The sequence below is a fragment of the Glycine max genome, chromosome 6 (genome assembly GCF_000004515.6).
Source record: "Glycine max cultivar Williams 82 chromosome 6, Glycine_max_v4.0, whole genome shotgun sequence".
NCBI lineage: Eukaryota > Viridiplantae > Streptophyta > Magnoliopsida > Fabales > Fabaceae > Glycine > Glycine max.
Genome location: NC_038242.2, coordinates 42,878,546 through 42,894,850, shown reverse-complemented (window position 1 = coordinate 42,894,850; position 16,305 = coordinate 42,878,546). Strand labels below are relative to the sequence as shown.

General features: G+C 35.5%; 2 protein-coding genes and 1 non-coding gene across 4 annotated transcripts; 1 reads left to right on the top strand and 2 right to left on the bottom strand.

Annotated features, from left to right (window-relative positions):
* Positions 1–2,121: 2,121 nt before the first annotated feature.
* On the bottom strand, positions 2,122–5,577 carry LOC100817735 (universal stress protein PHOS32). 2 transcript variants are annotated; one of them, XR_005891857.1, is made up of 3 exons: positions 4,716–5,563; positions 2,685–4,257; positions 2,122–2,441 (listed from the first exon to the last, which is right to left on the bottom strand). XR_005891857.1 is itself a non-coding variant. In XM_003527236.5 (3 exons), exons 1-2 carry the CDS (start codon positions 5,473–5,475, stop codon positions 2,722–2,724), a joined length of 768 nt encoding a protein of 255 aa, XP_003527284.1. In that variant the 5' UTR covers positions 5,476–5,577; the 3' UTR covers positions 2,122–2,441; positions 2,685–2,721. The 2 variants fall into 2 exon arrangements, 1 of the variants encoding a protein (XP_003527284.1); XM_003527236.5 differs by having other exon boundaries at positions 2,685–2,729; positions 4,716–5,577.
* Positions 5,578–7,625: 2,048 nt separating this feature from the next.
* Positions 7,626–7,707, top strand: TRNAS-AGA (transfer RNA serine (anticodon AGA)). Its single transcript has one exon. It is a non-coding gene; the product is annotated as a tRNA-Ser (tRNA).
* Positions 7,708–13,668: 5,961 nt separating this feature from the next.
* Positions 13,669–15,581, bottom strand: LOC121174981 (osteocalcin 2). The gene is made up of 2 exons (XM_041016096.1): positions 15,255–15,581; positions 13,669–14,361 (listed from the first exon to the last, which is right to left on the bottom strand). Exons 1-2 carry the CDS (start codon positions 15,567–15,569, stop codon positions 13,921–13,923), a joined length of 756 nt encoding a protein of 251 aa, XP_040872030.1. The 5' UTR covers positions 15,570–15,581; the 3' UTR covers positions 13,669–13,920.
* Positions 15,582–16,305: the final 724 nt, after the last annotated feature.

Sequence of the window (16,305 nt, the reverse complement as noted above, 5' to 3'; positions counted from 1 at the left end):
TCTGACAACCTTTATTTTACCATTATTCACCACTTACATGAGACATGAGCCACCAACAATGCACTTCGATATACCTTCTGCCACCTTTTTTTAGTTTTGACAATTACATACTTAAAAAGGTTTGTTGGTAAAAAAAAAAGTTAAATTACATGGTCTTTTATGTTTTAATTTTTGTTTAATTTGATCCTTTATGTTTTAGAAGCTCTAATTTAATTTTTTTTAAAGTGAGTCAAAATAATTTTTCCAAAATAATGATTGTTTTTAATTTTTGGGAGGCAATTTTGAACCCATTTTTGACTAATTTGAGGCATTAAAATTATTCCATTAGATTCATTTACATAAAAAAAATAAAACCTAATTAATGATTAAATAAAAAAAAGGTGATAAATATAGTAAAAATTGCATGAAAAGTGAATCCAACGAATAACAAAAAATTGAAAAATCCTAACATGTAATTTAGCAAGAAAATGTTTTTAAAAGGGGGACCAGAACCACACAACAGGCAACCGACATTTATATCTTGCACTTCTGCTATTGCACCGGACACCTTCTATCATTCTGAAATGTAAATTCATATTCCCAAATGAACTTTTTGGAATGCAATGTGAAGTGCAAGATACAATAATAAGGGTGTAAGATACAATAGCCCAAGCAACCATTATCATTAGTCAAAGTTGGCTTTTGACGTTGAACATTAGTCATCAAGCCCTCTTTAACCACTTTCCGAAGATGAATACGAATACATTGAGGACCAGTCCGTCTCCAAATAGCTTTAAGAACATATATATTGTTGCTATATATGTTTGTTCTAATCTTATTAAACTAGTTCATAATAATAGTTGGTTTATTTTTTTTTCATGATTACTTATTTTCCTTCACTTGATATGCTTAATGGATGTCTACTAGTACATAGTTGTTGCCTTAAATAATGAAATTGACATAAAAAGAACGAACCTGCGAATCAATTGCTGGGAAATTAGATGATTATATTATCTCAATGTCAATGTTAAAAGTACGTTTTTATTTCATTTTCACCTCTTTATTCTTCTACATTCTTTATTAAATTATGTGATGTAAACCTTGCAAGTGTCACCATCACCGTCAAACCTTGATATCCACCATTGCATCTGTATGTTTCCTCCGATATCCACCAGATCACCACAAACCGAAAGTTTGCACTTGAATAATAATTACAAAACTATTATTTTCTTCTGAATTTGAAAAAACCTCCTTCACTCGTTGTTGATGTATGTATACAAAAAAAAAAAAAAAAAATCTAGACTTAATTGGATTTTTTATCTTAAATTTTTAAATTTTTGATAATTTTTATTCCCAACAAATTAATTTGATATATTTTACCTGTAAATTTTACTTAGTTCTTTTTATCCCAATTTTTTTGGACAAATTTTATGCCAATTTTATTAATTTTTTGACAAATTTACTCCTAACTTTTTAGTTTTTTAAAGAAATTACCCCAACTATTAATTTTACTAATGAATAAATGGCAGAAAATAAAATTTGCAAATCTCTTAAAAATTGAGAATAAAATATGTCAAATTAATTTGTTGATCATAAAATTTACCAAAAATAAAAAATAGAGGTATAAAAATACAATTAAGCCAAAAATTTATACCTTGGTTATCAGAAACAACCATATTTTTCGATAGAAACCAATGATGAAATTTCAAATTTTAATCAAATTAAATTAAAATATAAAGCTTATTATTTACAAAATAAAAATGTATGATAATAGTTGAGTACATTACAAAAATTAATATACTTCAGTCATTAGCAAAAAGTCTAAAATTAGAAATACTTAATTAAAATCTCATTAACTAATTCGTTAATGTCGAGTGACTACTATTTGGCAGTCTTGTAAAACTCTTTTTAAAAAGGAAGTCTTATAAACTATATTCACCTCAAATAATCTCCAAATTCCATTGGAATCATATAATTAAAATCAATATCATATTCAAACAAAAAACCTTTAAATCTACCCAAGCCAAGGTTTTGTGTCTATAAAACTGCCCTATAGATTCCCATTTACAAATAGATTATATCCAGAAAAATAAAAAATCCAATTCGTTAACTGTTTCAACGATTGACTTGTGACTACCACCATTCACTGAAATATCGTCATTGTGAACATTAAACAAGTGCTCGTCATGATAATCCGATTTCCCACATCATATGGGAAGAAAATAACCCCAAAAACAGTCACAGGCAAACTTGTACATCTAAATGAAAGAGTATAGACCACTTCGGAACTAAAAACAATCGTCCAAAGCCTAATGGAACCGAGATCATATCAAGCCATACAAAATCATCCATAATCTTTCCACAGTTCATATGCAGGAAATGCTCTAAGTACAACCTGACAGGAAGAGAAAGAGAGCACTCTACAACCATATTTCCACCTATCTCTTCGGATCAGAAACACTCTGTAATCCAGTGGGGGGGAAAACAAGGGGGAATTAAGATGCATGAGATTTATGAGGATATTTCATAGGAAAGCTTAAACAAAAACATCAATAGTCAATAGTAATTAACTAAAAGTCAGCAAGTATTAGGGGCCCAAACAAAAATAATAAAGAGTGTGACCCCCCATCCATGGACAAATATAAAACAAATTCATTTTACATTCAAATGCTCAAAGTAGGTACAAAAGGGGGCTGAGAGCATACCTTCAGAGATAGGGTTGAAGTGATGAGTTGGCTCCAACTAATCCTCTGCCCAAAGCAACCAACAAATATGAAGTTAATTTTCAATTTCACAACCAGCATAAATGATTTACACATCAATGAAGTAGAAAACCAAATAACAACAATTCAACATCACAAGTGGAATATACAAAATAACATTGATCTGTTGGAAGACTCCAAAAATAAGCAAAGTATACTTAAAATGATTTTTTAAGAATCTAATTTATGGAATCAATATTCAATCCCAGAAGGCAGAAATACATTAAATATTCCTATTAAACAGAAACTATCCAGTTTTCATCCATCATCCATAGCTGATTTATTGCATATAGTATACATGACAAAATCAACAAAAAAATGCAAACAAAACTAGACAAACATGCTGAGCCATGTATTTCATCATTCTCTGGGAAAACTCATCAAATGCTGTATTGAGATAGAATTACAAAAGAAAAGTGGAAAACCATACACAACCAATGTTTATTGATCATCATGGGTTTCATACTTCCCTCAGAAAATGAGAAGAAAAAAAACAAATTATTTAACAATGTTTGTTAAAAATTCACACTAACTCATATTTACTCTGAATCCAGAACAAGCTAACAAGATGTTTATCAAACATGTACAATGAATGATAAGTTTAGTAACTTAATAATATCGTATTTTCCAAATTTCCAACACATTGCAGAAAGAAATGTCGACAGGGGACCACAGCAGGCAGGGATTCCTCTTATAGACATCACTGCTGTACACACAACAGTTAGCCATAACAGACTTAGACATGCCATGAACCAGAAGGAATACAATTCTAGTGTAATGTGCCTCCTTGGCAGAAAGCAAGATTTATGGAATACCTAGTCTGATCAATTCATGAACAATTTGGCTGCATTTGCCATCAAGACAAACCATACAATAACCTTTTTTAGAAATAAAACACATCCACAACATCAAACCCCCATCATTTCACTCAAAACACCATCCACATTTGATTCTTGAACCACAGCAGCAACTCACTCCTCACTACTAACATGGATTCAAACAATCCACCCAAAAAAAAAATCAAAATAGAAACCGCCTCAATCCCTAAAAAAACTCTATCATAAAGTCACTATAACCAAAACCTCACCCCTTTATTTGTAACACAAGATAGTAGAACCCAAAATATCCAAAATCTCCACACTACACAAACTCCAAGCCCAAGGGTCAACCAAAACCAAAACCCTAATCAAGATGCACTTGTCATCACTCTATTCAACAAAATCACCAAGCTATCTGTATCACATCAATCCATAACATTCCAAGATTTTAAATTTGTGGTCCCTTAAATTTGTGGCAGCATGGTGGCAGAGAGTCCAAAAACTTGTCATTGCAGTAAAAATTGAGATCACAGACCTCTTTGAAACCTTGCTATATTCCAATATGTACAAGCAAGGCTTTAAACAGTCTGCAACCACGATGATTCTAGCATGGTTCTAAATGAAAGTTTGTCACTTTGACCGCAAGGTCAAAGTTTTGTATTTCGTTTCTTTGGGGTGTCCACGACTGCAATTGTGACCTGCATCAGCCGCATGCATTTGTCTGCAATATCAAGACGGGCTGCACTAACAAAACACTCCTTCTAACACATACAAAATTGCTTGAAAAATACAAAAAATCGAAGAGACTCATTAGATAAGCAGGACCAAAAAAAAAATTGTAATTCCAAATAAATTTCAGCCAATAATAGAAACGTGTTCAAAAGTGTGTTGTGTGTTAGAGATTGTATTGCCAACATTTCTCTATCAACAAACAGCACAAAACCGCGGCCGCAATTTAAAACCTTGATTACAACTTCAATCAATCAAATACCACAAAAGCCAAAACCTCTAAACTTTCTTAAGTAGTAGTAGCAAAAAAAAAAATCATAATTTCCATCAAGTATTGGCTTGTGTTGAAAGTTAGAGCATTTCTCTATTCAACCACAATTTAAAACCTTGATCACAACTTTTAATCAATAACCTCAAAGCTCCTAACCTTTCTTATGCGGCACCGGCTGGACGACGGCCTCGCCCTCGTCTCCGTCCTTGACCGCCACCACGGGCTCGGCCGTGGTGGCCGCCGCGACCGCATCCTTATCATCGGGATAACGCACCACCACAACAGGACAAACACAGTGATGAACGCAGTAATCACTAACACTCCCAAGCTTCCCATCGCTGCCACGCCTCACAGCGCCAAAGCCTCTACTCCCCATAATAACAGCACTCAGCCCAAGCCTCTCCACCTCCAAGCAAAGCCTCTCCTTCATGTCATGATCCTTCACGATATGGATCTTGAACGGAATCTGCAATTCCCGTAACGGTTTCGCGAGATCCGCCGCCTTGGACGCCGTAAAGGCGTCGAAGTCGTCCTCCAGCTTGCGCTTGCTGTTGTGGTCGTTGCTGTTGTTGACGGCGCTGACGGCATCCTCGTCGGAGTTGGGGTCGGTGTTGATGGAGAGGTCGATGGAGCCCCAGTCGGCGCCGAAGAGGACGTTGGTAGCGCTGACGTGGAGCAGGATCACGGCGTCGCCGGGGCGGATGTAGTGCTGCACGGCCCAGCGGACCGCGTAGGCGCTCTCGTCGGAGAGGTCGACGGCCACGCCGATTTTGCGACGCGCGCCGGCGGTGGGGGTGGGGGTCGCGGCGCCGGCGGAGGAAGGGTGATGGTGGCGTGGGGAGGCAGGGTGGTGGATTTTGATCTGCGGGAGCTGCGGGTCGGAATCCAGTGCGGGAGGGTTCTGGTGGGGCTGCATTTTTTTTTTCTCTTTTGGCTTTCAGAGGGTTAAGAGAGGAACCGGTTTTGTGTGTGTATTTAGGAAAGTGACGAGAGACATTCTTAGGTGAATAAATAAAGTCGGATGGAGGAAAGGGGAATAACCAACGAGTTGGGCTGTGTTCTATGGGTTGGGCCTACCTGATGGGCCCACTGTAGGGTTACTTCTGATCTTGTTAGTGGCCCATGTTGCTAATGTATGAATTCTGAAGAGAAAGTGAAGTGGTGGTGCCATTGGAGAGTACAAGAGAAACTTATAAGTCATACCTTTTAAGAAAGGCAGAAAAATATTAACTAGTATTTTTAAAATATTGATTAAGAAATTTAAAAAAAATTATTGAAATATATAAAATTATATTATTTATAACTTATTTTACGCTTTTCTATCATCTCTGCCGTAAATATTTTTATATTTTAATTTTTTAACTAAAGTCCTACGAGCACATAATTATCAAGACCCAAAAAGGTAATACTAGAATCAATGTTTTGTTACCTGTCTGTCACGTGACAAACCCCCCATTTGGAAGTTTTGGAGTTAGAAGAAAGGTAATACTAGATTTATAAGTATTTTTTTTAAAAAAATTAATAGTTATATATTGAAATTTTGATAAAATATTATAATTGTATATGATTATGTAAAAAAAAAAATTTACACGGTAGTGTATAATTTTTTTCCTCTTTTTTTAATAAGTTTTAAAAAAAATTAATGCATATTCACTTTTTGGGGATTAATTGTTTACTTATAAATAGAAGAAAAATAGCTAAAGGATAAAAGTGTTCTATATTTATAATGTTAAGGGAGCATTTGGTAACTTTATTTTTCTTCAAAAACTAAATTGGGTCAAATAATCAATTTTAAGGAATAAATTAAGTGTTCACTTTTTTTAAAAAATTAATAGTAATTTGGTTTGATAAAATACACATTTGAAGATTAATTGGATGACTAAATGTGATTTAAAGACAAAAAAAAATTTAAAGTTTATCATTCTAGTGTTATTATGACCCGATAACTTATATCTTATGCACACTAATTATAATTATTTAAACATGAGGGTGATTGTGACGGAGAATGAAAAAAAAATTCGGAGCACACGGCAAAATGAATGAATGTCTGAATTGATACAGGAAAGCTAAAGTTCTGGACAAATTTTGGCACATGAAAAGGACAATCTAATGCATGATGATTATTAACTGCATGCAGCTGAAAGATTCTGCTTTATCCAATCTCACCTAATTTTTCGGTGATATTATTAAATGCAATTTGCAAAGATGATAGAAAAAATGTTAATAATATAGCATTATCTAACAATTTTATTATTATTTATTGAAATTTGTTTACAAATTATAAGGTTATGATCGAGCATCTTATTTCATATTTAATTAATGAGCTTGCCTCTTAATTTTATAATTTTTAATAAATATTAACTAAAAAATATAAAAATATATTACTCACACTCTTCAAGAGAATGATCATATTTAAACAATATTTTTTTTTATCAATTTTCTTGCTTTACTTTTTTTTTTTCTCTTCTTCCTACATTTTGCTACATACTATTATTTTCACCTCTACAATTTTACTCCTTAATTTTATATGTGTCTCCATTAAAATTAGTAATTTAAAAAAATAATGGTTAATAAACAATTAATCATTAATATTACGTGTACATAAATAAAAAAAATAGGAATGTATTAAAATACTAATTATTAACTCATATTCATTTTTATCATATAAAAAAATTTTAACCAACAAAATTCATGCATGGCAAGTAGGATTGATATATGAACTAATGAATTGAAAGACAATATAACCTAAGAAAAAAAAAATCTAAACCATTTGCTTTACTCTTATTTTATCTTAAAAGTCAATTGTTTTCCTCATCTCACATTATACCTGATTAATATATGGATATGATTTTCTATTACATAATCCGAATCATTTTGTTTTACAATTCAAAAATAGCTCTTGATGATTTTTAAATATGTGGTTTTGTCTTTTTATTTGGGGATATATAGCCTTGAAATTGCTAATATTGTCCGTATTATTCTTAGTACGCTAAAAATGGACACAACCAAAGGCAAAAGCTATTAGTTAAACGTTATATAAAAGAATAATATCAAAAAGCATGTCTGGTGGACGTGCCGGAGTGGTTATCGGGCATGACTAGAAATCATGTGGGCTCTGCCCGCGCAGGTTCGAATCCTGCCGTCCACGTTTTTTTATGTATTTTTACAAACATGAGCTTACTATTGCGTTTTACAATTATTATATTTATTTATAAATTAAAATTTTAATCTTTCTCTTTTACATCATTAAACTATTTTTTTCTTTTTTATACCCTGTTATTTGTAAATACTAGATAGTTGTCTGTGCCGAAGCACGAGCTAATAGTAATATTTGAAATTTGATAATAAAGAAATTGCAAAAGACGATAGAAAAAAATGTTATAATATAGCATCATCTAACTATTTTACTATTATTTATTGAAATTTGTTTACAAATTATACGGTTATGATCCAGCATCTTATTTCATATTTAATTAATAAGCTTGACTCTTAATTTTATATTTTCTAATAAATATTAACTAAAAAATATAAAAATATATTACACACACTCTTCAAGAGAATGATCATATTTAAACAATATTTTTTTTTATCAATTTTCTTGCTTTACTTTTTTTTCTCTTCTTCCTACGTTTTGTTAAATACTATTATTTTCACCTCTACAATTCTACTCCTTAATTTTAGATGTGTCTCCATTAAAATGAGTAATTATTAAAAAAAATAATTTTAATAGTTAATAAACAAATTAATCATTAATATTACATGTACATAACTAAAAATATAAATATATTACAATATTAATTATTAACTCGTATTCATTTTTATCATATGAAAAAAAAAATTAAACAACATTCATGCATCGTAAGTGGAATTGATATCTAAACTAATGAATTGAAAGACAATATAACGAAACACAAAAAAAAAAAAATCCAAACTATTTGCTTTACTCTTATTTTATTTTAAAACTCAATTGTTTTCCTCATCTCACATTATACCTAATTAATATATGGATATGATTTTTCTATTACATAATCCGAATTATTTTGTTTTACAATTCAAAAATAGCTCTTGATGATTTTTAAGAATATCAAAACTCATATATGGGGTGGACGTGTCGGAGTGGTTATCGCGCAACTTCTGTAGTTTTTTACAATTCATAAATAACAAAAAAAAAAAAAACTAACATCCGAGTCATTCATAATTCTAACAAATATTAAAGAGAGAGTGCAGTAGTACACATCTCTCCATAGGAGAACCTTTCTATTGGGAAAATATAGTTTGCACATCAGATTTTCGTTTCATTGGATATAGCCAAATATAACGAGTAAAATGATCAACAAACATGCAATAATAGCGAAGACCATCAATTGATAAAATAGGAGAAGTCCAGACATCAGAGAAAATTATTTCTAATAGATAACAAGATTTAAGAGTGGATTCATGGAATGGAAGTTTATGACTTTTGCTAATTTGACACGAGTTACAATCGGATTGCGGAAATTTATTTGAGCCTAAGGAAAAATGTTTCTGAACAAATTTGAAAATAGAAAATGAAGGGTGCCCAAGCCTATGAGGCCATGATGCAGAGGATTCTGTTCGAACCGTGTGGACGGAGGGTGAGGTGGCGGGCCAGAGATAGAATCCATCCACACATGAGCCTTTATGGGTTGTGTGACCCGTTTGCAAGTCCTTCACATAAAAAGAGTTTGGCAGGAAAACAACAGCAGAGTTGGTTTGTTGGGTAAGTTTAGAGACAGAGATTATTTTTTGTTTCATGGAAGGAACACACAAAGCATTAGACAAGGATAAATCATTAAGTAAAAGTGTTCCAGAATGAGTGATGTTTAAACCTGAACCATTACCCATAAACAGTGAGTCAGGACCAGTGTACGGATGATGAAGCGCCAGATTATCGAGATCATTGGTTACGTGATGTGTCGCTCCACTGTCAAACAGAAAATCATGTTGCGATGGGCCGACAGTTGCAGTATTGACCTGAACCTGTCCAGTGTGAGCCGGAGAGTTACGAGGTGGCGGTGGAACACTAGGATGCTGCTGCTGAAAGGTTTTGCACTGAGAGAGAACATGACCTTTGATGTTGCACCACTGACAGCGGCCGAGAAAAGGTTTGCAAGATGCTTTGGCATAGGTGTTTTTGAGAAGGATCCAGAGATCATGCGAGGTCTTGGTTTGAGACACCAGGGAGGCCACTTCATTAGAGAGAGTGGTGAGGAGAGCACCATATGTAAGGCGGTCCTGTCGACGCCAGGTTTGGTAAGCAGGATTCTGAGTTGTTACCGGAAGTGATGCAGTGGTGGGGGTCGTTTCCGACGGAGTCGGCGTCGAAGATGTTGGAGTGGTGAGAATCGTTTCTGACGGCGCAGGAAAAGATCCATCTGGATATTGGAGGAGATCATAGCCATCAAGGAGAACTTCAACTTGTTGTTTCCAATTAAGATAATTGTTGGGAAGAAGTTTGGTGACATTGGTGAAAGTGATGCAAGCAAGGGGTTTGGATGGCTCATGGGGGTTGGGAATGAAGGAGTTGTTGTTGGCCATGGGAGGCAAGGGTGGGGAACGACATCCTTAATTGAAGAAATAGGGAATGGGTGGATCGTTTAGGCTGATACCATATAGAGGAATAGATTTGTAAATGTTGCTGAGAACCCGTTTCTCAGTACCTTACAGTGATATATATACAAGTGAACAACCCTAATATGTAGTGAATCAAGCTACCAATCTCCTAATAATTCTCAACAAATCAGAATTGGAAATAACAGATTTGCACAGATTTGCACGGCTAAATAATTAAAGGAATTGAAAACTAATTATTATGATTGATATCCTCCCGCAAGTTGTATAATCTAGATGAGAGATGCAACTTGGACAGTAGCGATTCGAACCGAGGGCGAAGCAGAGGCTTTGTTAGAATATCAGCAAGTTGATCATCGGTAGACACAAAAGACACTCGAAACTTGCCATGTTGAACATGTTCTCGGACAAAGTGGTAGGCTAAAGCTATATGTTTCATCCGAGAGTGGAAGACAGGATTAGCATTGAGATTTGTGGCACCAAGATTGTCACAGTATATGACTGGATTGACAATGGGCATGTGACCAAGTTCTGTGAACAAGGAAAGAACCCATAATAGTTCACTAGCCGTGTCAGCCAAGGCTTTGTATTCTGCTTCAGTTGATGATCGAGCAACAGAACGTTGTTTGCGGGAGCTCCAGGAGATGGGAGTGTTACCGAGATACAACAAGTAACCAGTGGTTGAAACATAATCATCCTTGTCACCAACCCAATCAGCATCCGAGTAGGCATGAAAGGTCAAAGGAGCAGTCGCTGAGATGAAGACTCCTTTGTCACAAGAGCCCACCAAATATCGGAGCACTCGTTTGAGTGCAGAACAATGTGTCGTTCTTGGATTTTGCATGAACTGTGCGAGTTTGTTAGTGCTGAAGGCGATGTCTGGACGTGTAAGACTCAAGTATTGAAGGCTTCCAACCAGTGTGCGGTACTCCTTTGGAGAGGGTAGGAGATCACCAGAATCCTTAAGTAATTGAACACTCGCTGACAAAGGAGTGGATGCTGGTTTTGTATTTGTCATGCCTGATTTATGTAGCAGATCAATGATATATTTCCTTTGTGAAAGAAACATTCCTGCAGCGGAAGGAATTACTTCGACACCCAAGAAATAACTGAGACATCCAAGATCTTTTAACGAAAACCGAGCAGCAAGTGTGGCAATGAGTTTGGACAGCTCTGCAGATGAATTTCCAGTCATAATTATATCATCAACATATACTAATAAGTAAAGTGTAACCTATGGTTTTTGGTAGATGAAAAGAGATGCATCTGCAGTGGAATTGACAAAACCAAGGGAGAGCAGGAATACGCGAAGCTCCGTATACCAGGCGCGGGGTGCTTGCTTCAGCCCATAGAGTGCCTTTTTGAGGCGACAAACATGATCAGGAAAGTTTTTGTTGACAAAACCAGGTGGTTGTATCATGAAGACTTCCTCCTTAAGTGTCCCTTGAAGAAATGCATTGTTGACATCAAGCTGACGTATGGGCCACCCTTGACGAACTGCAAGAGTTAGGACAATGCGAATGGTCACCGGTTTAACAACGGGGCTAAAAGTTTATGTATAGTCCCAACCAGAGCGTTGGTGAAACCCTTTGGCGACTAACCGAGCCTTGTAACGATCAATTGATCCGTCTGGATTTCGTTTGATTCGAAATACCCATTTACAGCCAACCAAATTTTGATCAGAGGACCGACTGACAAGATCCCAAGTGTTGTTGTGGTGTAAGGCATCAAATTCGGCTTGCATGGCTGAGCGCCAATCAGGGTCGCGAAGGGCCTGGGTGATGGTGTTGGGTTCAATGGGAGAGGAGGCTTGGACATGGAGATTAAGCTTTTGGATGTGTTTGATAATGTTGTTTTTAGACCGAGTGATGATCCCACCTCCATTTGGGTTGACAATGGTTTGGGGTGGTGGAGCAGAGAGTTGCGGGGATGATTGTGAGGTTGGAGGAGGAGATTGAGTGGGGTTTGTGGGTTCGGTGGAGGACTGGGCCATATATGGGGAGTTGGTGATGGATGGGGAGGAAGGGGCAGGAGATGAATCTTCCGGTGGGTTCATGGGTTGTAAGATGGAGAGTTGAAGTGGGCCTGTTTGTTGCTCCGGACTTGGACTAGCGTGAGTTACTAGGGAGTTGAACGGGAATTCAGATTCAACGAACTTCACATGCCGAGAGGTGTAGATCCTTCCTGTTGTGGGATCGAGACACAAATATGCATGTTGATCAGCCGAGTAACCTACAAAGACACACATAACAGACTTTGGTGCAAGTTTATGGTTAGCATATGGTTTAATCCAGGGAAAACACAAACATCCAAAACACTTTAACTTATGATAATCCGGACTAATGTTGAGCAATTTAGAATAGGGTGATTGGTACCCAAGAATTGGAGTTGGGAGGCGATTTATGAGATAAGCGGCGGTGGTCATGGCGTGAGGCCAATAGGTGAGGGGCAAGCCCGAGTGATGGAGAAGAGAGAGACCGGTTTCAGCAATGTGACGATTCCGACGTTCTGAAATTCCATTATGTTCAGGTGTATGAGGTGGCGTTGTATGATGACTTATACCATGATTTAGTAAAAAAGGGCGAAGACCAATATATTCGCCACCATTGTCTGTGTAAAGAATTTTTATTTTGTGATGATAGAAATTTTCAACTAGCGTTAGATTTCATCTTAAAATTGGCATTAAGTGAAGTTGCCCAACAGGTATATAAGCTGCACTCCAAGGATTGAGGCAGCCGATGTGGGACTTGAGTATTTTCCCAATACACCCCCCTTCACGCCCAGCACTTATTGGGCTTGGTGCGTGAACCACAAATGGTGGGTGTTTGTCGCAGCGGAAGCGAATGAGAGGTCCCAGGGTTAGAGCTGGCTCTGATACCATGTTAGATTTCATCTAACACTTTCTAACTAGTAATTGTTTTTCCCCATTGTTGTATCATTGAGTCCTACCTGGGGTGCAAACAAATTTTTCCCCAAAAGGAAGAACGTAATCAACGAACATGAACATAATATAATGTGAGTGTGGGAGGCATAAATTGTTTTTTGTTTTTATTTAATGATATATTTTTATTTTATTAAAACTAAATCTAGATGACAATTTGAAATGAATTGGAAAGATCTAAATTAACCATTAATATTATTAAGGGCAAGATTGCTGCACTTTACTTTCCACCTTCATATCCTAGAATAAGACATAAGTATCCGTCCGAAAACATTACCTACGTTTGTTTACTGATGTATTTTAATTTTGTTTGTTGGAAAAAAAAATTATATTACCAACCGATATTGAGCATTATTGACTGATTTTGGTCACTAGAAAATAGCATTTTTCTTGTAGTATAATTTGAAACATATGTTGTAAATTGAGGTTAATTGAACGGGTACGAGATAATAAATTTTTTTATAACTATATTTAATTTTTATGAATCAAAAAATGTTGTGAAGTTATTTATATGGGAGACCAAATTGGGTGAGTTGATAACGATTAAAAGGTTACAAGTCAATGTACATGTACAACAAATGAAGAGAATCTCCTTTATTATTATTGTAAATTATAAATAAAAATATTTGTAGATACACACATGCAAAACATATAATCAGCCACAGTTTGAATTAAAGCCTCAAATTCAAAAAATGAAAAAGCAAAAAATTGAAAAAAAAAAAAAAAAAAAAAGAGGAGTTTGGTCAATCAAAACTGCTATTTTCTCCTACAACTTAGGCATCAAATTAACCTCTACGTACGTGGCTATAATTAAGGCTATGGCTAAGTCTTCTATAAAATTAACTCGATTTCTTCACATACAGCTCCCTCCTTGATAGGCCTTTTCCGACAATTAGGCACCACTAAGAACCCAATTGAGGTGTAAGCAATAGCACAACACTTACCCCACATGATCAAAACCAGAATACTAGTGATCAAAAGAAAACTCAAAGCCATGTTTGAACCAAAATACCCTTTTTCTCCAATAATCTGCTTATTTTTCGCCACCCCAGTTCCATCCATTGCCATGGATCTTGATAGGTACGATTCAGAGGATGACGCCGAAGCATTTGTTGAAGTAGTGCTGCTTAAAGTGGATGAAGTAGTAGTTGAAGATGATGTGAATCCAAGTGAACTAGAAGAAGAGGAAGTGATTCTTGATAAGTTGATTGAGCTTTCTCTTGAGTAAGAACCCTGTTTGGTTTTCCTCTTGCAGCTTTTCATCTTCTTGGCCTGTAGGAAGATTAATAATCAGAAATGCGTTTATTAACGAATTAATGAAGTAATACATATCAGCATTATTATACACAATAAACGGAAAGGGCGTTAATCAACCAGATTTTTTATGAGTAACGGTTAACAGAAACATGCACGTACAAATTCAATGTGAGGACGGAAATGCAAAAATTAAACGGCTTTTGATACCTTTAAACGAAACCAAATTACACAAAACTGCAATTAGAATTGAAAATGGAATAATTAATTATCGGATTATAATTAATGCAGGTTGGATTTTCATCGTGCAACCCCTTTTACAATATTTATATGGTATATATGGGAATCAAGGCTTTAAAGTATATAGTTTTGGTTATAATTGTGGTTTTGCCACAATTTGGGAATTAATTATGGACAAATGCGATAAATAGTAACTTCAAAAATCTTGAAGTTGCACCAGAAATTTAAGTGACAGATCGTTTTTTAAAATCTTTTTGACTGGAAGATCGTTTTTTAAAACCTAATATGGATAATTTATGGAGAACATGATAAAATAATCAAAAGAAACAGTTGCTTGCATAAAGAAGAAGAAAATACACAAACTGATTGTGCATAATAGTGGAACACTTTTGCAAAGTAAATTAATGGTGTCATATATTCAGGACAATTTTTTTTCTCTTCTCACAACAAGATTTAAGGAAGAAAAAAAAAGTTAAATTCAATTATATAGTCATAGTGATTTTGGAGGTCTCTCTATAACCGCATTGAAACTGCATTTTTAACATATATATTCCAAAAACTTTTGCCATTTCAGAAACAAGAACGTAGCCATAACTGTAACAACCATGCACATTTAAAATTTTGAATAAAGATTGGTTGAAATGGAAGAGAGAAAATTAATGAATACTAACCAATGATGTGTGATTCAAAGCCGCCATGAGAGCCCGGCGAAGAGAGTTATTATGTTCTTTGTCCATCTTTTTTTGCCGGCGACTCGCGTTTTCTTCGGCGCCCTTCGTCGCCGCGAAAGCTGAAGACAACGCCCTCGGCAGCGCCGTGCGCTGCTTCTCCGGCACGACAATGTAGGAGAGAGGAGGATTGACGCTTTTTGCCTTCCGAGGCGGCGGCGGCGGAAAAACAACGTCGTCGGGGAACTCGGATTTGAAACATCGGAACAAACGAAACTTGTTTGTGCATGTCTTCGGCCTCGTCTTTGGAGACTCCATATGTTTACAAGAGAAGCCTTCGACTTCAACTATGAAAATGTGTCGGCGGTTAGGGAAACGGTGCCGTTTTGGCGGTTAGGATTTGACGGTTAGAGGAGAAAAAAAATGGAAACATGAACGTGAACGTGATTCGTGATTCGTGATACGTGTGATACAATGAGAGAAAAAAAAAGTAAAATGTAAAATGTAGAATGTCGTGTTGTGTTGCGTGGTTTCTATGTATTAATATTTTAAGGTGGCGTTCGGGATTCGATGTCCTTGTTGTTATCAAAGAGTTTTCAAAAGAAAATCAAGAATCCGCGTGATAAGGGAAAATCAGATTTCACATCTGGCAAGATAAAACCATTGTTTGTCTCTATACCGAAAGGAGTTGAACTTTGTTTTCCTAAAATAAATAGTGTCAAAATATAGGAACAAAAGAAATCTAGATGACTGGATAAAGGTCCTTAAAAAATGGGATTTTTTTAGGCCTTAAAAAGTGGGATTTGTATTAGCCATTTCCTTTTCTATGTAAAATAGTATGGAACTACTAATTGTGTCTATGAGTTTTGTTGTTGGCGCCTACCAATGAGTTTCATCCAATTTATCCCATTTAAGATTTTCCCACCCCTCCCTCTTCCTCTCTCCCTCCTTTTGTGACACCCTCCCTCTTCCTATTCTTCTCTCTTTTCACTTATGCAATATTTCTACCAAAATGGATCAATATTTTTAACTATCATTTTTGGGTTGGTTTTCA

Excerpts from the sequence above, each read along its gene's own strand:
- LOC100817735 (XM_003527236.5), bottom strand. The coding sequence starts at position 5,475 with ATGCAGCCCCACCAGAACCCTCCCGCACTGGATTCCGACCCGCAGCTC.
- LOC121174981 (XM_041016096.1), bottom strand. The coding sequence starts at position 15,569 with ATGGAGTCTCCAAAGACGAGGCCGAAGACATGCACAAACAAGTTTCGT. Across the intron at positions 14,362-15,254 it reads CTTTGAATCACACATCATTG|GCCAAGAAGATGAAAAGCTG; the intron begins GTTAGTATTCAT and ends ATCTTCCTACAG.